General features: G+C 38.6%; 2 protein-coding genes across 2 annotated transcripts; one reads left to right on the forward strand and one right to left on the reverse strand.

Annotated features, from left to right (window-relative positions):
- Positions 1–204: 204 nt before the first annotated feature.
- LOC133420092 (eukaryotic translation initiation factor 5A-1) lies at positions 205–13,023 on the reverse strand. The gene is made up of 6 exons (XM_061709661.1): positions 12,743–13,023; positions 6,242–6,411; positions 5,089–5,193; positions 1,756–1,887; positions 1,566–1,638; positions 205–371 (listed from the first exon to the last, which is right to left on the reverse strand). The coding sequence occupies exons 2-5, from the start codon at positions 6,407–6,409 to the stop codon at positions 1,576–1,578; spliced, it is 468 nt and encodes a 155-aa protein (XP_061565645.1). The 5' UTR covers positions 6,410–6,411; positions 12,743–13,023; the 3' UTR covers positions 205–371; positions 1,566–1,575.
- A 3,150-nt stretch (positions 13,024–16,173) lies between these two features.
- On the forward strand, positions 16,174–21,199 carry LOC133420510 (Y-box-binding protein 2-B-like). Its single transcript, XM_061710205.1, has 10 exons — positions 16,174–16,343; positions 17,394–17,457; positions 17,581–17,614; positions 18,333–18,422; positions 18,513–18,799; positions 18,834–18,922; positions 19,031–19,095; positions 19,135–19,290; positions 19,899–20,168; positions 20,234–21,199. The coding sequence occupies exons 1-10, from the start codon at positions 16,256–16,258 to the stop codon at positions 20,267–20,269; spliced, it is 1,179 nt and encodes a 392-aa protein (XP_061566189.1). The 5' UTR covers positions 16,174–16,255; the 3' UTR covers positions 20,270–21,199.
- Positions 21,200–21,404: the final 205 nt, after the last annotated feature.

Raw genomic sequence — 21,404 nt, forward strand, 5'->3', positions numbered from 1 at the left:
AGGACAAAGCAGATCTAGAGTTGAAGCCCTTAATATGTCTGGAACATACATTAAAAAAAAAAAAAAAAAAGATTTCAACAGCTTGCCCCTAGAGGGAGAGGGCAGAAAATGTGTAGACAACTCAATCTTTAGAGAGACTTGTCTTAAATCTGTACACCTGGATTCAGATGTGTTTTTTTTATTATCTGCATATACCGGTACATGTTTTTTTTTCTTTTACTGTTCCCAATTATTCATTAAATTTCTTTCATGGAGGGTCAGAAAACCGTGAGGGAGAGAAAGTATGAAAAAACAAAGAAAAAAGAGGGAGAATAGCATTGACGATGCAATGTCCCCTCCTTTTCCCAAGGTCCAGTGCATCTCGATTGCCCCTGAAACAGAATTAAAAAGGTAGGAGGAATGGGAAGAAAGAGAGTCAGGCTCCACTGAAGGAAGATGCTTAAAACAATAAACACAAGGAACCATGTTTTAATGAGCGTTTTAACTAGCCTCTGCAGAGGAAACAACTGCACAACTAACTCATAAAACATTTTTTTCATGGACGCCTAATCGTACTGTCCATAGTTTGCAGGTGCAGAAAGGAAAGTGCATAAAACAGTTTGGGCCAACAATGCTACAATCTGTTTCTTGGGAAAAAAAAAGAAATAGAGAAAAGAAAATGACTAAATGAGGCTATAAAATAAAATGCAGCTCAGAAAAAGTTGCATGCTGATGCTCATGCTCATTAGTGTTAACATAAAACAAAACGTATATTAAGGGGTAGGCAAGTCCACATTGGCAAACTGTTCAGTAATCAATCATTCATACAATCTGCCGTTGTGATGACACTCATTAAAACTTACATTTTGTTGTAAATCAGCTAATCGCTAATATCTCCCTCAAACATGTACAGGACTGTCTCAGAAAATTAGAATATTGTCATAAAGTTCTTTATTTTCTGTAATGCAATTTAAAAAAAAAAATGTCATACATTGTGAATTCCTTACAAATCAACTGAAATATTTCAAGCCTTTTATTATTTTAATATTGCTGATTATGGCTTACAGTTTAAGATTAAGATTCCCAGAATATTCTAATTTTTTTGAGATAGGATATTTGAGTTTTCTTAAAGTGTAAGCCATGATCAGCAATATTAAAATAATAAAAGGCTTGCAATATTTCAGTTGATTTGTAATGAATCCAGAATGTATGACATTTTTGTTTTTGTAATTGCATTACAGAAAATCACAATATTCTAATTTTTTGAGACAGTCCTGTATATACAAAAAAATATTATGCAATGCATTAATATAACAAGCAGATATTTCCATTATAGCAGACATATAAATGTAAGTATTACCTATTTTAAATGGCCCCTTGCTGCTGTATATGGTCTCTCTCTCTCACACACACACACCCCGCCCTGGCATGGCACATGCTGGTGGTCTCGTAATGTAAGATCCAGACACACGTGCACACTACATCTATTCATATAACACTCTCTTCTTCAGGCAGGCTTGGGTCAGGCGGTAGTCGTGGGGTGAGAGAAGAGCAGCGTGTTGCAACAGCTGCAGCTCTGTATTTACCTGCAGTGGCTTATTTACCCAAGGCTTTGATACCAATTGCAGATTCCTCATCCATTGCATTTAGAACAGTGATCTAAAAGAATCAGAAGAAATGAGGATGAGCGTCGTTCGGCATTTCTTTTCCGCGCGACAGAAAAATGCAACAGGAAGCGAGAGAGTGAAGAGTGAGGCAATAAGGTGTAATACCAACCAGAATCTCCTCTCCAGCGTCGTGCTTGCTTTCTATTTCTTTCCCCAGGTCTCCTTCAGGTGTCTTCAGATCCTCCCTCACCTCCCCGCTATCCTGGAGCAGGGACAGATAGCCATCTTGGATACCAATCAGCTGGAAGAGGGAGGATAGAGGAATAATTATAATTATCGTTGTTATCAAGATCTACAGAGATGTTTTGATGGGAACACTGAGACTGTGTGGTTTCCCTTCTGCAGGAAACACTAAACCATTCACTCTGGCAGGCACTCAGGATTCCACAGCACACATCATGTTATTAGTTTGTATAGTTTTACCATATCATCATATTTGATGACATATCAAGTTCCACCAGACTGGTTTGATATTAGATTAAATTAAAAGTATGCATTAACTTTTTCCTCCTCTTTTTTTGGCAACAGACTCGACAATCTCAATGATTTTTCTTTTTTTTTTTAACCTTTTGAATGGCTGAAGCATAAAGTTTGTTTTTTTTAATGCTGATTTGAAGTTTGGGACTGAGCAAAAAACAATTAAGCTGCAATTTAAAGGGGACCTATTATGAAAAACAAGTTTTCTCTTGCTTTAACATATATAAAGTGGTCTCCCCTCAGCAACTCAGAGAAGGAGGAAAGCAACCAAATTCTGCAGTGTCTGTACAGCCGCCCGGATGAGCCGTCCAGTGTGATGTGGATCTACGAGCCAATAAGATTTTGCTCCCCTCGTTACGTAACCAAAATGCAATTTACATAGTTTGGCCTCCGATGCGTGAAACCACGCCCACAACTAACTCCACCGGCCGGAGCTTCCGACATTTTTTCGTAGAGGTGGATCGCGTCATTCAGGCAGCCAATCAGCACAGAGCCTCATTATCATAGCCCCGCCCACTCAGAATCCTGCATAGATAATGAGGTTAGAGAATGAGATGATAAAGACATGGTTTAGAGCAGGGGTGTCAAACTCATTTCACATCGTGGGCCACATACGGCCTCGGTAGATGTCAAGTGGGCCGGACCATTAAAATTATACCATACATGCTATATTATAGCATGTATGGAAGTCGCACTCAAAGTCGAAGTCGCACTCAAAATATCATGTCTTTCCTTTTTTTTGGTGTAAAAAAGCGCAAGAACATTAGGAAAATGTTGAAATTCAATGAACATTCCTTTTACAAAACATTTCATGGAACACCTCATATTTCCTTAGATAAATGTGCAATGTACTTTTATCATTCACCTATATGCATTGCAACTGATCCCACTGATTGTGCAAAGGCACAAAACTTTAACAATGAATTGGTATTGAAAAATATAGCAATGTACTTTAAGATTAAATGAGATTTATAAAGAAGCAGATGGCGCATTGATACCGCTGTTGTCTTCTACCCTGATCAAAACAGTGCGCCCCCTAGCGGATAATACATGAATTGCATCTTATTAAAAATTTTAATTCCATGTCTTTGATGCATTTTTTCACTTTTAAATTATCCCGCGGGCATAATGATCGAACCTCCTTGGGGGCCGGTTCCGGCCCGCGGGCCGTATGTTTGACACCCCTGGTTTAGAGGCTGAATTTCTGATTTATTTAGCAAAAACAATCAAAAGCTTGTTTTTAAGACATTCAAGGCCTGTTTAAAATAGGTATTAGATGCCATAATAGGCCCCCTTTAAAACAAATCAATTACCTCAATGTCACAGCGTGTAGCAATACCTCTTTTGACCACATGGGGGCACACAGCTCTGCCACTGACATTACAGTGGGAATGAATAAGGATAAGGATAATAATAAGGATGATCCAGCACTTCTGGTAAAACTGCTTCATCATGGTAAGTGTATGTCACTGTGTGTTATACCAGCATGTGATGTGATGTACAGTCAAAGATTATGACTGAGATAGCTGAGTTTATAGTAAAGTGTGGGGCTTTTTCACTCCTATAATTTTTTCTTTTTACGACAACTAAATTCAGACTTTATTCATTAGATTGCTTACATATGCTTTGGTCTCTAAGGTGTGATTTCTCAAGCTTCTCCCTCTTGCCTTACCAGAGGTGTCAAGTAACGAAGTACAAATACTTTGTTACCTTACTTAAATAGAAATTTTGGTTATCTATACTTCACTGGAGTAATTATTTTTCAGACGACTTTTTACTTTTACTCCTTACATTTTCACGCAATTATCTGTACTTTTTACTCCTTACATTTTAAAAACAGCCTCGTTACTCTATTTCATTTCGGCCTTTAATAAAAACTATCCAGTTAAATTGCTCCATCTGGATAGAGTGAATTTGGTTGTGGTTGTTTCAGATGTTCTTGTCCAGTTTTGTTCTTACATCCGTTCCCTCAGATTCCTGCAACTAAACTTGGATGTACATTCCAATAAAGGTTAGGATAAATGATAACATGCCTCTGAAGTTTGACTTTTTGCACCATTACAATACTTATAGGCAACTAGTCATCATATCTCCTGCTCTCTGAAACACATGTTAATGCTCAATAGTACACATATATGCTTCTTTAATATATTTGCATTATACTAAGATGCATTCATTTTCAATGGCTTTTGTCCTTAATGGCTTTTTTCCCCCTTACATTACTTTTACTTTTATACTTTCAGTAGTTTTGAAACCAGTACTTTTATACTTTTACTTGAGTAAAAAACTTGAGTTGATACTTCAACTTCTACAAGAGTATTTTTAAACTCTAGTATCTATACTTCTACCTGAGTAATGAATGTGAATACTGAAGACACTTCTGTGCTTTACTGTCATCAAGGTTCCTTTTATGTCTATCTGACATCAGTAATTATGGAATGATTTTTAAAAGTATTTTACTATCTGTGTTAATTAAACTCAACGGAGAAATGAACATGTAAGAAAAACACACATCATACAGATTTGTTTTGGTATCACAGCTATAACTTTGGTCTCTGAGAGTTTTGAAAACAGCTGATTCCCTCTTGATGAGCCTCAGAGTCTGATGCTAATTATTGTAAATAAACATTATTCCAAACATTTAAATGCTGTTTCCCTCTGGCATCAGTGTTTATTGCCAGCTGCTTTTCTTCCTTTGTCCAAATATCTTTTATTAATTAAATTATTTGTTAACTGATTATGACCATTTTCTTATGATTTTTTTTGCAAACTTTTTCGGAAACGTGCCGGAAAAGAAAAGGCTCGGTCTTATTTCACATGAAGATTAACACGTCACATTAAAAATGATGGCTTGTTAGTAAAGTCAGTGCTTTAGAAACCAAGTTGCAACAATCTGATTTCAAACTACAGCAGATTTTTCCAGCTTCATCAACATTTTTGCAGACAAGCGTGGACCTCTGCTCACCTGGTAATCCATTCTTTTGATGTTGGGAACATCCATGTTGTGGGTGGAGGGACAAATATCTTCATGCTTCTTACCGGAGAAGATGTCAATACCAACCAAGTGAACCTGCAGAACAACAAATCACACATAAAGTATTAATTATAGAGAAGGGACAAAAATGTGTATGTACAAAATATTTCAGTGTGCTGTTTGTGGAGTATTTGTGATCCTTCTGTAGTTGAAATGAGTGATGATCTTGCTAAGTGGACCACATTTAACCATAAATATACTTTTTAAATCACTCCATTTGTTTTAAAAGATGAAAACTGTAACCCAACAGAGACTCACTGAGGTTTTTGTACAGATTGAAAGTGTCCATTAATGTGCATTAATATTCATGACTGTTGAGTGAACTGAGAGTACAGTGCTCGTCCACCGACTCTCCATCTTTTTCCTCCTTCAGATGAAGCTCCTGTGAAAACAACTCCAAACCTGTACTAATATATATATATATATATATATATATATATATATATATATATATATATATATATATATATATATATATATATATATATATATATATATATATATATATATATATATTACTGTTTGGGGAACACTGCAATATTTTATTTACCGTATTTTCCGCACTATAAGGCGCACTGCATTATAAGGCGCACTAAATATCTGGTAAAATGCCGTACTATAGTGGCTGGGGTTGAGTTACGTATCTACCTGATGGAGCTGCGCTACCGGAAATGCTACAAAAAACTTACAGCAAATGCAAAAAAAAAAAACAAGAAGAAAAGTACCGTATGTCAAACTTTATTAACAAAATAAAAACCAGCTTTGCTCCGTCTCGTCAAAGTCTCCATTATACGAGTCAGCGTTGCCGCTGTTTGTCTTGAACGTCTGTGACGATTCCTGACGTTTTTAGCGCCATTACTTCGGCAACACCACCTACATTACCCACAATCCCCCTGACTACAGTAACAGAAATTACCGTAATGATCATATATAAGACGCACTGCATTATAAGGCGCACTGCCGATTTTTGAGAAAATCAAAGGCTTTTAATTGCGCCTTATAGTGCGGAAAATACGGTAGTTGAAAAAAATCGTCAGAAGTCATTTGCATCCATCATGTCACGGCGCTTGAGTGATTCACTGACCTTAGCGTGGCCGTGCTTGCCGGTCTTGGACGTGGACATCTCAACGATCTTGCAGGGCCGGCCTTTCAGCACAACAAAACCATTTTTGCGCAGGGCAGAGCACTGCATGGGGTAGGTGGCGGATGCTCCTGCATCACCTGTCTGGAAGTCCAGGTCTGCATCTGCCATGCCTGTCAAAGAGGTGAAAGCACAGGACGGTAGTAAAGGTTAGCAGTAGTAAAAAATAGCGGGTCTTTTAGAAAAATATAACTTGAGATGAGCAACAACATGCAACATTTTTTAATACTGCTGCAGGACCAAGTTTTGACCAAGCTTCACTTGTCTGACAGATAGACACATTTGCCTCTAGTATACTCTCATATACAGAGAGGCTTGTGGTTGACTCAATAACTGTAAGGCATCAAAGGTCTGTGGCTGAAAAACAACCCCTTAATCATTCCCCCTCCGTCGACAGGCTTGGTAGGGGGTATGAGCTGTTCCTGCTGAAATGCTTGTGGTTCGTTAAGAGGCAGTGTTGCAAACCTCAGTCATCCTGTGATCTTTTTAGACAGGAGAGGCTTTTTACAAGGAAAATCTTCAAAACAAAGCAAACTTTTTCACTCTTCTAATTGTGCTGTCACAGGCGTCAACATTTAACAAGGTCTTTGAGGCCTGAAGGGTCTATGTTGTAGCTGTTGAGTTTCATCTGGAGAGACAAAATCTTTTTCTCTATACATTACACAGTCTGAGGTTGGGCTAAATTTGCTGGGATGTCACTCTCTAACGGTTTCCATCCTTTAGCACTGTAGAACATGTCATTTAAGATGGTTTTGTTATCCTTTTCAAATTGATGCGCAGCAACAATTGCCTTATCAAGAACATTGCTTATGTCTTTCCCTTTTAGCATTGTAGTAACATGCATCTGAATGTTCCAGACCAGCAAACTGCCAAAAACATCTGATTTATAACGGCCTGCACCCCCTGGTTCTAAATCCATCAAGGGTAAATGATAAGCAGCATCTAGCTGCAACTTACACACCTAAATCCTACAGAAGCCTTTAGATCAGGGGTCGGCAGCCGTGGCTCCAGAGCCGCATGCGGCTCTTTAGTGCCGCCCTAGTGGCTCCCTGGAGCTTTAAAAAAAATGTTTGACCATTTTTCCCTTTTTTTCTTCTTGATTTCTCTTTTTTCCTTTTCTTTTTTCTATTTTTTTCCTTCTTTTTTTCCTTTTTTCTTACTTTTTCCTTTCCTTTTTGATCTCGATATTTCGACTTTTTTCTCAAAATTTCGACTTTTTTCTCAATATTTTGACTTTTTTCTCGACATTTTGACTTTTTTCTCAACATTTCGACTTTTTTCTCGACATTTTGACTTTTTTCTCGACATTTTGACTTTTTCTCAACATTTTGACTTTTCTCAACATTTCGACTTTTTTCTCAACATTTCAACTTTTGTCTCAAGATTGTATTTCAACATTAATCTTTACATTTCTACTTTTTTCTCGAAATTTCGACTTTTTTCTCGAAATTTCAACTTTTTTCTCAATATTTTGACTTTTTTCCTCAATATTTTGACTTTTTTCTCAACATTTCGACTTTTTTCTCGACATTTTTACTTTTTTCTCAACATTTCGACTTTTTTTCTCAACATTTCGACTTTTGTCTCAAGATTGTACTTCAACATTAATCTTGACATTTCGACTTTTTTCTCGAAGTGCATAATGAAAAAAAAATCTTCCCCCAGTTAAAGCTAATATAGATACATGCAGGATGTGTTGCCTTCATTCTAAGGCTTATACAAGACTTTTAATTTTTTGCGGCTCCAGACATATTTGTTTTTTGTGTTTTTGGTCCAATATGGCTCTTCAACATTTTGGGTTGCAGACCCCTGCTTTAGGGTATTTACCTCTTGTACTGTATGTTTTCATACAGAAAATAAAAAAACGTATTAAATGAAGACTTTATCATTAAAAGCCAGATTTACTCATCCAAAATCAGTCCATAAAATACTAGGAGAATCCAAATGAGTTCTCACCACCTATTGGCACAAGGGACAGTTTAACATTTCGTCCTGTGTTTTTTTATTCTAATTGACCCATCTTTTTCTGGGGCTCAATTGAATTGGCAAACTGTTACTTGGTCAGATTGAGTTTTTCTCACAGTGTCAGCACTATTACGATCTCATCTCACCTCACGACGACAAAATAAAAGCAGGCAGTGCCGCCTGGAGAAAACCTGTCGATATTTCAGCAGAAACAGCTGGAAATGCGTGAGAGTCAGCTGGCGAATCCAATAAAAACGTGGGAGATGGAGAGGAACTGACACTTCTATTCAACACTGAGGAAGACAGGGAACATGCTTTCCTAATTAAGGCCACAAGAACCGCTGCACCGGTCTACTGCAAAAAGAATTAACTAAATGGTAACAATTAAGTTTGGAATTTGAAACTGGATTATTGCGTTCAAGAATGTTCAAGAATGTTTAGTTGCTAACAAACAAACTTTTTAAGTGACCTATCAGTAATTCTTGTTAAAGTCCAATAAGATCTTGCAGGATAGGATTACATTTACATTTAATTTGTTTATTTTGGATAAGCATATCTTCAGGGGCCTGTACTACGAAGCAAGTTCAACATATCCAGGATATCTTTTCCTTATCCAGATTCACTAAGCGGGACAATTGCAATCACGCTAAGCGGTCACACGACGGTGGTTATCAACTCGGTATATCAACCCAGGTTTCTCCAACCTGGATATGAGCGCGTGCACATAAAAGGGGCTGTGTTTTCAGCGCATGACCAATCGCAAGCATGGAGAAGTCCGCTGTCAGAGCCGCTTATTTCAGTAGCGAAGAGCAAACAATAATTTTACGGAAATATGATGAGTATAGGCATATAATACAGGCAAAAAGCAACACAGTTGCAGCTGCAAAATGCAGGAAAGACAGCTGGCAAAAGATCGCTGACTGTATAAATGCGTAAATTCATAGGGATATAAACATATATTTGAATATTCTGGGACTCTTAATCTTAAACTGTAAACCATGATCAGCAATATTAAAATAATAAAAGGCTTGCAATATTTCAGTTGATTTGTAATGAATCCAGAATGTATGACATTTTTTTTTGTTTTTGTGTTTGCATTACAGAAAATCACAATATTCTAATTTTCTGAGACAGTCTGTATATATTGGTTCTATAACTATTGTTGTTGACCGATAACTTGTGCTGATGCTGTACCAAAGAATTGGGTTTTTTTATTTATTTTATTTTATTTTTTATTTTTTCAGGAGGGGGGTATTTAGTATTTTAAAGTGACTTCTCAGAATGTTCGAGGGACGAAATTGAAAATCCCTTTTTTGCTATCCCCTTACAAATGCATCTTCTTTTAGATTTCTTCTTGATTTATTTATTTAATTGGTATTAGTTTTGGATTGACTGTACATCGGATTTTGGGTGATGATTTGTTTTATTTATTCATTGATTGATTTATTTTTTATTTTCTCCTCCACCTCTTTTTTCTTTTTTTCCTTTTTTTCTGGATCGTTTATACAGGTACTCATCAGGGAAAGCAAAGGGGTTTTGGTGGTCCCTGAATACGCGTTCTCTTCGGAGGGATCCTCTCACGATCCGCGCACCAAGCTCCACTGGATTCTCTTCGAAAGCGCATGTCATTTTCCAAGAGAGCTGATTGGTCAGTGGGCGGTGCTTTTACACCCGGCGATCTGTATCTCGAACATAACCTGCTCCGGAGCAGGTTAGCGGTTCAGCATAAGTTACCATGGCGATGTACCCCGGTAAGAAGTGAACCACCGTCGTAGTCCTGAAAACCCAGGGTTAAACCTGAAGTTACCTCGCTAACCCCAAATCCCGCTTCGTAGTACAGGCCCCTGATCTATGCAATCAATTCAATTTAGCTCTGTTTTGTTTGGATTTAGCAAACTGAGTAAGATATACTCTTGCAGTACCTTGACTCTTGACAGATCAGAGTTCAGGATCTTCCAAGGATCTCTATGGAGTTGAAAAGTGCAGGTGTCTGAGACCTGCTCCACTTTAAAACCAACATGTACATTTTTTATTTTAATATTATTTGTCTTTTGTATCTTTTGTATTGCACGAAATCGCCAAAACAAATTCCTTGTGTGTGTTAAACTACTTGGCAATAAACTTCTTTCTGATTCTGATTCTGATTCTGATTCTTATTCTGATTCTGATTCTGAACAGCCATTGGCTTATCCTCCACGGAGGGGCGTGGCTTCCTGACGTCATTGTTTTGTTTTGCTGGGACCATGTGGTACCTGAACATTTACTTTAGTCAGAGGAAAAGGTTACTCGCCCAGATGAAAACTGTAACTCCAAAGTAGTTGGGGTGGATGGTCCCCTGGTGAAACAGTTGAACCGGTGCCGCTAATAACCCACGGATCAGACGTCGATGGGCGTGTCCACGTGACTAATGCCGCGTTCCATTTACCTCGGAAATCGGAACTGGGAACTGGGAAGGGCAGCCTTCTTGGAATGGTAACTCGGGGGTGGTGAAGCTTCTCCCACTTTCCTAGTAGGAAATCCCACTTCGAGGGGCGTTCCAGTTGAAAATTCCGACTGGGAACTGGGAAATTCCGACTTCCGAGGACAAATGGAACGCGGCATTATTCCCTCCCTCCTGATCAGAATCAGAATCAGAATCAGCTTTATTGACCAAGTATGAACATGCCAGACAGGGAATTTGACTCCGGCTATTTTGCTCACTGTACAGTAAATAAACAAATGGCTCTTATTAACATATTTTTTTTTAAAAAGGTGAAAGGTTCAGCAGCATGAGGTAGACATGGTTATTGAAAGGTACATTGTTACAGGATGTGATTATGCTTATTATTATTATTATTATTATTATTATTATTATTGTTATTATTATTATTATTATTATTATTATTATTATTATTATTATTATTATTATTATTATTATTATTATTATTATTATATAATAAAACTATAAACAGCTTTTTCCCAAAAGCCATAACTGCCCTGAATAAAACGTGAATGTCTTTTTTGTAACTGTTTTTTACCGTGCAATACTTCTATCTGTGCAATATTCCACTACATGTGTAACTAAATACTATCATCTGTAAATAGAATCTCAGATCTTCACTATTCAAATGCACCGTAACCTTTTTTAGATTTTTTATATTATTTATATTTCTTATATTCTTATATTTCTTATTGTTTGCACTATTGTTTCTTATTTGTCTTGCACTGGAGAGGTGATGCTGCTTTCAATCTCACTGTACCTGCAGCTACATTGACAGTAAAGTATTCTATCTATCTTCTATCTTCTATTATTATTGCACAGTAATTGATTACTCTGAGACTCAATGAGAGTTCATCAGAGCAACAACTTGGGGGAATAAACTGTCTCTGAGTCTGATGTTAAGGATGTTGAGCAGGGGCGTCAATTGGGTATGGCAAGGTATGGCAGCCGCCACACCTATTATTCTATTACTTAATACATATAGAATAACTACAAATGCAAATCAGAACAACATGATCGATTTCACTATATTATACACTGCAAAAACTCAAAATCTTAACAAGAATATTTGTCTTATTTCTAGTTAAAATGTCAAACTTTTAGTCAAAAAAAAATTAACTACATTTAAAACAAGAGTCATCACCAGAAAAATAACTTATTTGACCATTTTCACCTGTTTCAAGTAGATTTTCACTTAAAATAAGTGGAAAAATCTGCCAGTGGAACAAGATTTTTTTGCTTGTAATGAGAAGATAAATCTTGTTCCACTGGCAGATTTTTCTACTTATTTTAAGTGAAAATTTACTTGAAACAGGTGAAAATGGTCAAATAAGAAGTTATTTTTCTGGTGATGACTCTTGTTTTAAGTGTAATGAGATTTTTTTTACTAAAAATGAGACATTTTAACTAGAAATAAGACAAATATTCCTGGTAAGATTTTGAGTTTTTGCAGTGTGAGCGAGACTGCATTTGAAAAAGTTCCAATTTTCTTGACCACACAGATAAACTACATAGCAGACTTGTGTGATGAGTATTTGCTGGTGGTGATTGATACTGTAGTTAAGTTCTGTGACTCGTAACCTTGCCATACGTAAGACTGAATTGACGCCACTGATGTTGAGGGTGAGTGTGCTGAACTCTTTCCGCAGTGCTAAAGGAAAGGAGATGACGGGAGCTGGTGACAGGGTGAGGCCCGGTGACTGTGCACCGGCGGTGACAACACGCAGGGCCCCCCAGGACCAGGTGATGAGAGCCCAAACACAAACACGAGCCCTGCTGATCATAACGAGATCAAACTCTCAGGACCGGGAATGGGCTGCATCATCCCGGCCCATACACTCTCAAACAGTGACTAAGCGAATACTTGCAGGAGATGCATCAGCTGGTTCTGGTGACCCGGTCCCCTGCTGGAGCAGGACCGGTTCAGGGGGGTGTCATAATAATAACACATGTGTCTGCCCATGCAGGCGCAGTGTGCTGCTGCTGGATGAGGGACTTACTCCCGCGATGGTGGGTGTCCTGGTCACCCGAGATCCTCCTCCCGTGCTCCTGCTCTCCTCTGCGGGTCCGTGATCAGGCTCGGCTGGACCAGCTCCCGATGTCGCTCCTCTTTTCTGTTTTTATCTGTAAGCTGTTTCTTTTCCCCTCTCTCTGTCCCTTTATTATTTCTCTCCCATTCCAGTGGTCTCGTCTACCCCCCTTTAGTGCAGTCCAGATTGCTGTCCGCCCCCCCTGCAGAAGAACACCGGGTCCGATCAGAGCCCTGAACCCAGATATGTAGTCTGACTCTGCACCTCCCACTCCTCCTCCTCCTCCTCCCAGCCGCTCCTCATCCAGCATCAATCTACAGGATGGTAACACACTTCCCCCTGCAGCCGACACAATAAGATGCATCGCTTTTCAGGGTTTCATTTTGATCGAGAATTTAGGTTTAATTAGGTCTTAGAAATAACTTCAGCCATTGCTGAAGGAAACGGAAAATTATGCAAAATTAAAAGCTGGAAAATTATATCTAATCCTGAATATAAAGTGGTGGTAACAGTTTGACAAAGTTTCAAAATATATGAAATCACAATTGGAATAAAAGAGGGTTTCTTACTTTTTTTAACAACAGCCTCTCTTATTGTGAAAGATACTTGTGAAATAAAAATAATCTGATTTAGGGTGCGACATAGCAGAAATCAAAAAGGGCTTACATTTAGCCACCATCACTAGGAACCCATAAGTTTTTTCATGATATCCTGTGAAAGTTTATTATATTTTCCCTCAGCTTCTCATGCCAAAACCATTATAATCTGTTGCTTCACGATTCTGGATGATCACTATGTAACTATAATCAATTTCAATTCAGTTCAGCATTTGTGTTCAAAAGAAACGATTGAATTAAAGATTTTTTTTTTTAATAGTGTAAAACTTGAGTTTCAAATGATTTTCACATTATAACGATTTGACTAAATGATTATGTTGTTTATGAAACATGCATGAAACGAGTTCTTTTCCTCAACATGAACACACTTTTATATTGAAAACGAGGTTCCAGCTTTTCCGGTGTCCCCCCGGACACTTTAAATCAGCTTGATGCTGCTTTTATACAAATGTCCATGACAGAAACCTCAGCAATTTGACATTTTGTGCGCATGCGTGACTTTTCATTCTTGCGCAGCTCCGGTGTTTCAGAGCAGTTTTTGTGCATAAACGGCATAAACCCGCTACCATACTACATACTGATCCAATGAAATATTTTCCAGATATTTTTACATCTGTTCCAGGTGATTAAAAATGCACTCAAACCCGAACACATGAATTGTATAAACCATATCTTTGTCTGCCAATTTCCAAACGCAACCTCCAAATATGATGCACTGAATGTTACACTACATCAGATTGTATTGAAAATATGAATGTAAAATTTAACATGACAATGAGCCCAAGTACCTCTTGTCATAATAAACCATGCATTATTGAAAGCTTTCCTAAACCTCATGGTGCTACAATATCAGCGTGATTTCCATCTGTCTGCAAGTCCATCTCAAACCATCATTACATCACACTTCTTTTTTGTCTTTCCAGAGACCAACAGCCTCGAGTGTGCAGTGAATGGTGCCGTTGAACTTGGCTGTTCTCACTGAAGCTAAGTTAAATTTAGTCCTGTGAAACTGGAGTCCAGTGACCCAGACGGCTGAACTTAAAGGCAAAATGAAAGTGATTAATAAATTATTGCTGTCAGATGAAGCGGTAAATGCAAAGTTCCACAAAATCCACAGTGAGCTAGTTATTACAGGGAAAAACTTTTTCAAAATAAAGTGACACAGGCAAAGATCAGATTAAAATGGATATGAAACGTCCCCTCACAGCGTATCCAGTCTTCAAATGTGACATGAAGGTTAGGTTTATGGTGAACCTCGCCCTATGAAGAGCTGCAGAAACCCTCCACCAAGCTGGGGGGAGGGGGGCACTTCATTTATTCACCCAACTACACACCCACCATATAAATAGTATTACAATCTCCTGTGTCAAAAGAAAGACAGAAAAAAATAGAAGAACGCTTGATCATCACCTTACTAAAAAGCTGCGCTTCTCGTTGGATCTGCTTCTTTAGCGTTTGCTTCCCCCTACTGGCGGAAACCGGTACTGACCCATTTAAGCAAATCAGCATGTTTGGATCTGTTCATTAACTGCACGTAAAATAACTATTTATTGCATCTCCACTGTTCCTTGCTGCGAAAAATAAACGATTGCACAACCATGTAAATATGTACAAACACGCAAAAAATATCAATCGGATTAGTTACATGGCCGTGTATTTTAAAATGCATGTAGCTCAAGTCCATCCTCTCTAATAAGAATCAGAATCAGAATCAGCTTTATTGGCCAAGTTTGAACATGCCAGACAGGGAATTTATTAACATACAGGACTGTCTCAGAAATTTAGAATATTGTGATAATAGTTCTTTATTTTCTGTAATGTAATTAAAAAAACAAAAATGTCATACATTCTGGATTCATTACAAATCAACTGAAATATTGCAAGCCTTTTATTATTTTAATATTGCTGATTATGGATTACAGTTTAAGATTAAGATTCCCAGAATATTCTAATTTTTTGAGATAGGATATTTGAGTTTTCTTAAACTGTAAGCCATGATCAGCAATATTAAAATAATAAAAGGCTTGCAATATTTCAGTTGATTTGTAATGAATCCAGAATGTATGACATTTTTGTTTTTGTAATTGCATTACAGAAAATAACAATATTCTAATTTTCTGAGACAGTCCTGTATACACAATTAAAAAAAAAAGTGAAAGGTGCAGCAGTATTATGGAGGATTTTTTGTGCCAAAATTAAATAAATAAATACATCATTAATGAATTAAAATGGGAATGAAATATATAATTAATTAATTACATGTGTCATTAATTAATTAAAATACAATTCATTTTAAGTAAAAAAATATATTTATTATTTCAGCATTTAATTAATTAATGACACATTTAATTAATGATTTTGTGTTGTGTGTTGAATCATGAAATGTAAAACTGCATTTAATTAATTAATTACACATTTAATTAATGATATATTTAATTCCCATTTTAATTAATTAATGATGTATTTATTTATTTAATTTTGGCACAAAAAATCCTCCATACAGTATGAGGTAGACATGGTTATTGAAACCTGCATTGTTACAGCTAAGACTTGATATTTAATACTTAAAGTAATAATACTCTAGAAAATACTCTCCATAAACAAGCAGCTCAGAACAACGGACTGTTTACAGGTCCAGGAATTAAAAATCAGGCACGTGTCAGTCGTACCTGTCCTGCACCTGTCAAACCTTCCCTCCCGATTAACCCTCCGCTCTCAGCCAATCACAGCCCGACTCCGGCTCCAGGGGAACCAATCAGGGCTCGGCCTGCGTCCGGATAAAAACTTAGCCGAGGTGGACAGAAAGTTTGGTGAGGAGCCGGAGGGAGGGGGACAGAGGAGCCACAGGTAGATATCCACAGCCAGTATGAGTGACAGCGAGACGCAGATCGCCGCACCACCTGCTCCACCTGCACAGGTGGAGGACCAACCACAGCCGGAGAGGAAAACCATCGGTGGGTGTTCATTTCACCTAAGGAGTGTTAAGGCTGTCGCAGATCGACGCAGAGCCTACGGCGTAGGGTACGCGGCGACGCACACCGTACGTTGCGCGTCGCCGCGTACCCTACGGCGTAGGCTCTGCGTCGGTGTAATAAATCAGCCTTTAGTGGGAGGTTTGTAGGTCGTCGAGGTTAGAGGTTAGAAGTTAAAAGTTAAAAGTTTTTTGAAACTTCATCCTACACCCTTTCAAACAGGAAATATTTATCTACATATAGATTTGTCTCTTTTAATTTGCTTTGTTTTGCTTATGTTTTTTTTTCTTTTCGGTATAGCCTATACATTTTATGTATTCTGATTATCTTTTTGTTTTAACCTGTTTGAATAAATAATTAAATGAAAAATAGGTCGTCGAGGTAAGACCTAAAATCAACAGGCAGATATTACAACAAAAATGTAATGTCATCTGCCCCTTACATTGCTATGTCCAAAATATACAAATATTTAAAAATAAAGTTAAAAAAAAAAAATGACGCTCAATCCCCGTCATGGACGTCACACGTGCTGCACTAATTTAACGTAGTTTTATGATTTATTGCCGCTTCAACCAATGAAGTAAAACCCCTTTTTTATATTGACACCAACATGGGGAAACATTTATTCTGCCAGTTCAAAGTTTGTACTACTCCTGTGTAAAAAGAAAAGTGTCTTATTTGAAATGTAAGTAAGTTGTCACCCTTCAATTCCAGTTTGGAGCATTTATTAAAGAAAAGGCTTGACCTGAGATTGCCGCAGCTGCAAATCATTGTACAGTGAGGCGAAAGCCTACTTTTGTTTAGTTTTTTCACTGCTCTGCTTTGCGGGGAAGGTTGGACTATTGCCTTGTCTTTTTAGAGAGGAAAAAGTGTGAGTCCGGGTCTCCCCCTCGTGACCCAGCACCGACCTGGTTTCAAAGTCTTATTATTGTTAATGATTGACTGTCAGCCAGGCTGCCATTAGTCCAGACGAGATAACAGCATGTTGTTTGAATGCATGGATGCAGTTTTAATTGCGTGTTTCTCTTGCAGCCACGTTGGTTCAAGGCACAGTTAAATGGTTTAATGTGCGTAATGGATATGGCTTTATTAACAGGTACCGTTTCCTTTCACTGTAGAGTATCATTACTGCTCAAACTCCCCCCAAGTATCCAACTTTAAACCCCATAAGCAATTGTTGCTGCTACTCCATGTTTTTTTTTGTTTGTTTTTCATGTAGGAATGACACTCAAGAAGATGTCTTTGTTCATCAGGTAAGGTGCTGCATTTGGGGGGGGGGGGGGGGGGGGGGCGTTCTTCTAGGTCTGTGTTGAAAAAAAAAAATCGATTTTCTGACTCTAAATCGATTCTGATATAAATTCCTAAAAATCGATTTGTATATCTAAAGATCGATTTAAAAAAAAAAAAAAAATTTTTTTTTTTTTTTTTCCCCCCATCATTACATTTTTGCCTGGTGAACTGTAGTTTTGAAAACTCCTGAACTAAATTAACTTTTCTTTAGAGAAAATGCTGGACATTTCAGCTTAAATTTCTAAATGTTATATTAGTTCAATGAAGTTCATATTATCTATATTTACTAGAGCTTGTTTGGTTTCTCTGTTATCGGACACTGTTTGTCATGAAATACCTGAAAAATGCCGGGTGCTTCATGGCAAGCTGTCTGGTGACAGAATAAAATCAGACTGTTGCAATTTATTTCTTTTTTTGCACTTTAAATGAATATTGAAATGCCTATTTAAGTTATTTATTTCTTAGTTATTTCACAATAATTATTGTAAAATTATTATTTCAATAGTTATTTTACAGTCATATAATCCAGGCAACACTTACCCAAATCAATATCGGATCAAATGGTGATAATCGATTGTGAATCTTAAGAATCGGAATCGATTCTTGACATTTGAATCGATACCCAGCTCTAGATTCTTCATTGATTTGATGGTACATCTCTGACAATATATTTCTTGGCAGACTGCTATCAAGAAGAACAACCCTAGGAAATTTCTACGGAGTGTTGGGGATGGGGAGATTGTAGAGTTTGACGTAATCGAGGCAGCCAAGGTAAGCTTCCTGAAATATTTTGACTTGTTTCCTGAATTGTCCAAATGAGCAGTTGTGGAAAGTGTTTAATCTCCTGGCGGTGTCCCGCAGGGCTCTGAAGCTGCAAACGTGACCGGTCCAGGTGGGATTCCAGTAAAAGGCAGCCGCTACGCCCCTAACAAACGGCGTTTCCGTAGGCGATTCTTTCCTCGTCCCGGTGACCCGACCAAGCCAGCTGAGGGCCAAGCCCCTGTTTCTGAGGCAGACAGACCGGTAGACGGTACCGCAGAGGCGCCTCAGCAGCGACGCCGCAGGCCCCGAAAGCCACGGCAGATTCCTCAAAACGTAAGCACACGAAATTTTGACTGCTGCATGGAAGCTGCTCTGAAAATTGAGTTGTAAATGGATGCGCTGGCTTTTTTTTTTTTCCAGGGAGAAGCAGAGCAGAAAGACGGAGTTGCAGAAGGTGAATGGTCGGGTCAGCAACCAGTACGGCGCAGATTCTGGCGACCATATCGCAGGTATTTCAACATTATTGGCTAAAACCTGAGAACTTCTAAGCATTTGAACTTCATCGTAAGCTAAATAAAAAATCTCCCATCAATTCAGACCGTTCCGCCCTCGTCCAGCTCCTGAGCAGCCTGCAGATGCCCAGAAGGCCCCTGGTCCAGAGGAGGGCCAGGAGCCGGCTGAGGTGAAGCAGCAGCAGCAGCAGCAGCAGCAGCAGGAGGAGCAGCAGCAGCAGCAGCAGCAGGAGGAGCAGGCGGAGGCCCCTGAGGGCCCCCAGATAAACGGAGGGGCCACAGACGGCCAAGGACAGAAACAGCGCCGCCCGGTCAGACGGCGCAGGCAGAGAAACTCTGACTCTTCTACCTCAAAAACCAGTCAGGTATTGAGCTGGCAAACCACACCGGCCTTTTTAACCTCCCAAATCATTAAAGTACCGTATTGGCCCGAATATAAGACGGGGTTTTTTGCATTGAAATAAGACTGAAAAATTGGGGGTCGTCTTACATTCGGGGTCTAGACGTTATACCCATTCACAACGCTAGATAGCGCCAGATATCTTTAAAGCGAATGCCGAACTTAACTCCCCAGGCCAAAGCAAACCCCTGTCACGAAGAAGAAAAATAAAAATAGCAGTAGCATGAAGAAGAAAAATAAAAAATAGCGGTAAGAAAGAAGAAAATAACAGAAAATGGAGAAAAGTGGGTCGAAGAAGTTATGATGCAAACTTTAAGATCATGATTTGAATGAGGCAAAATAACATGCTTTTTCTCTCAAATATATTGTTATTTGTTTCAGATGTACTGTAATTTCTGTATAAAAATTTTATTTGGTAAAGTATTTTTTTCAAACTTGAGTCTTGAAAAAGAGGGTCGTCTTACAATCAGGGTCGTCTTATATTCGGGTCAATACGGTAGTTTAAGAAATTAAACCTCTCTGCTTTGCCAGTGGATACTCGCTATTAATGTATAAATATTTTTTCTCATCAAGAATGACACTGAAAAGTCTGCATCAGAGCCCGGCACCCCACCTCAGGCATCGAAACCAGAAGAGCTGGGATCCACTTCAAAATCACCGAAGACCTCTCCGACATCCCCTCCAGAAATGACATCCCCTCCCGAAATGCCCAAATCTCCGAGATCTCCTCCTGAAATGCCAAAATCCCCGACATCCCCTCCCGAAATGCCAAAATCCCCGACATCCCCTCCCAAAATGCCAAAATCCCCGACACCCCCTCCTGAAATGCCCAAATCCCCTGAGGTAAGGTGTTGAAACTGTACTTTGTCCGGAGGTTGTGCACATCAACAGTTTCCTTCCCCCAACAGGCAGAAGCCCCCACAGTGCAGACGGCGTCAGAGTAACTTCCAGGGGGACGGTGGCCCGGCCCTGGGGAAGAGGTGGGACTCCACGTTATGGCTGAGCAAACCCTGGCTTTGCAACCTTGTGATGGACAATATTGGGCCGTTTAAGTAAATATGTTTAAGGTGGACTGATTTATTTGAATGGATGGAAAGCATTTTTACATGGTCTTTAATGATGTTGTGTTTGGACACCTTTTGTCAATTACAGGAAACGTGTGTTTTTGTTTTTTTTTCCTTTTGCTCACACTTTCAAACAAGGATTTCAGACTAATATAACGCTTATTTTTAGGACTGGAGTTGTCTTGTCTTTTTTCTTCACTGTCTTTTTCAATCCTTGCTGCCACCTTGGCTTTTATTTTTTGTTTCATAGGTTTCCAAGGGTTGGAGGACTGAGCTTATTTCAGAACACATGCACTGCACTCCCCAGTCCTCCAACCCACCTAGTCTTGCTGTCAACCCTCTGACCGTCTCCCCCCCCAATCTCGTCTTGTGGCGTTCTGTGTTGATGCTGACATTTTGGAGGGGCACAGGGCGTGGAAAAAAAGGGATACTGTTGGGTGCATGTTTAGAAGTTAGAAAAACGCCTTAAAAAATAAGGGAAAGAATGGACGATCTGCTTGGTAACCCAGTGATACCAACCCCTCTTTAAAGAACTTTTTCTTTGATTGACCAGATGGGGTACATCAGGTAGTTTAGAGGAACCAGCCTTGTATTTTATTTAACCTTTTTTAATTTCTTTGAAAACCCCAAGCAGGTGCAGCCGGTGGTGCATGTTCTGTTACCACTTGAATCAATTCTTGATATGTACCAATCTCCTCAGCTGAGGATGGATTGATGGGGGAAAAGCTTTTATTTCCTGAGTTTTTTTGTTTAGAGGGGATTATGTGCAATGTCAGTACCTACATATTAATTAATAAATCATGTTTGCAAATCTGATTTTTGTTTGGGCTTTTTTTTTTCTCCTTCCACACAGATCACCTTTTTTAGAAGATATTGAAAAATTGAATTGGCATTTGTAGGGTCATGGAAGGAAACAAAAGGCCTTTGGTTTTTTTTTTTTTCCCACCAGAATTATTTACATTTTATATAATCCCAGCATCAAATTACAGGTCCTCTGAACATTTGGTACAAATCT

The sequence above is a fragment of the Cololabis saira genome, chromosome 20 (genome assembly GCF_033807715.1).
Source record: "Cololabis saira isolate AMF1-May2022 chromosome 20, fColSai1.1, whole genome shotgun sequence".
NCBI classification, from domain to species: Eukaryota; Metazoa; Chordata; class Actinopteri; order Beloniformes; family Belonidae; genus Cololabis; species Cololabis saira.

Excerpts from the sequence above, each read along its gene's own strand:
- LOC133420092 (XM_061709661.1), bottom strand. The coding sequence starts at position 6,409 with ATGGCAGATGCAGACCTGGACTTCCAGACAGGTGATGCAGGAGCATCC. Across the intron at positions 5,194-6,241 it reads GCAAGCACGGCCACGCTAAG|GTTCACTTGGTTGGTATTGA; the intron begins GTCAGTGAATCA and ends GTTGTTCTGCAG. Across the intron at positions 1,639-1,755 it reads ACGCTGGAGAGGAGATTCTG|ATCACTGTTCTAAATGCAAT; the intron begins GTTGGTATTACA and ends TGATTCTTTTAG.
- LOC133420510 (XM_061710205.1), top strand. The coding sequence starts at position 16,256 with ATGAGTGACAGCGAGACGCAGATCGCCGCACCACCTGCTCCACCTGCA. Across the intron at positions 17,615-18,332 it reads AAGATGTCTTTGTTCATCAG|ACTGCTATCAAGAAGAACAA; the intron begins GTAAGGTGCTGC and ends ATTTCTTGGCAG. Across the intron at positions 18,800-18,833 it reads GCTGCTCTGAAAATTGAGTT|GGAGAAGCAGAGCAGAAAGA; the intron begins GTAAATGGATGC and ends TTTTTTTTCCAG.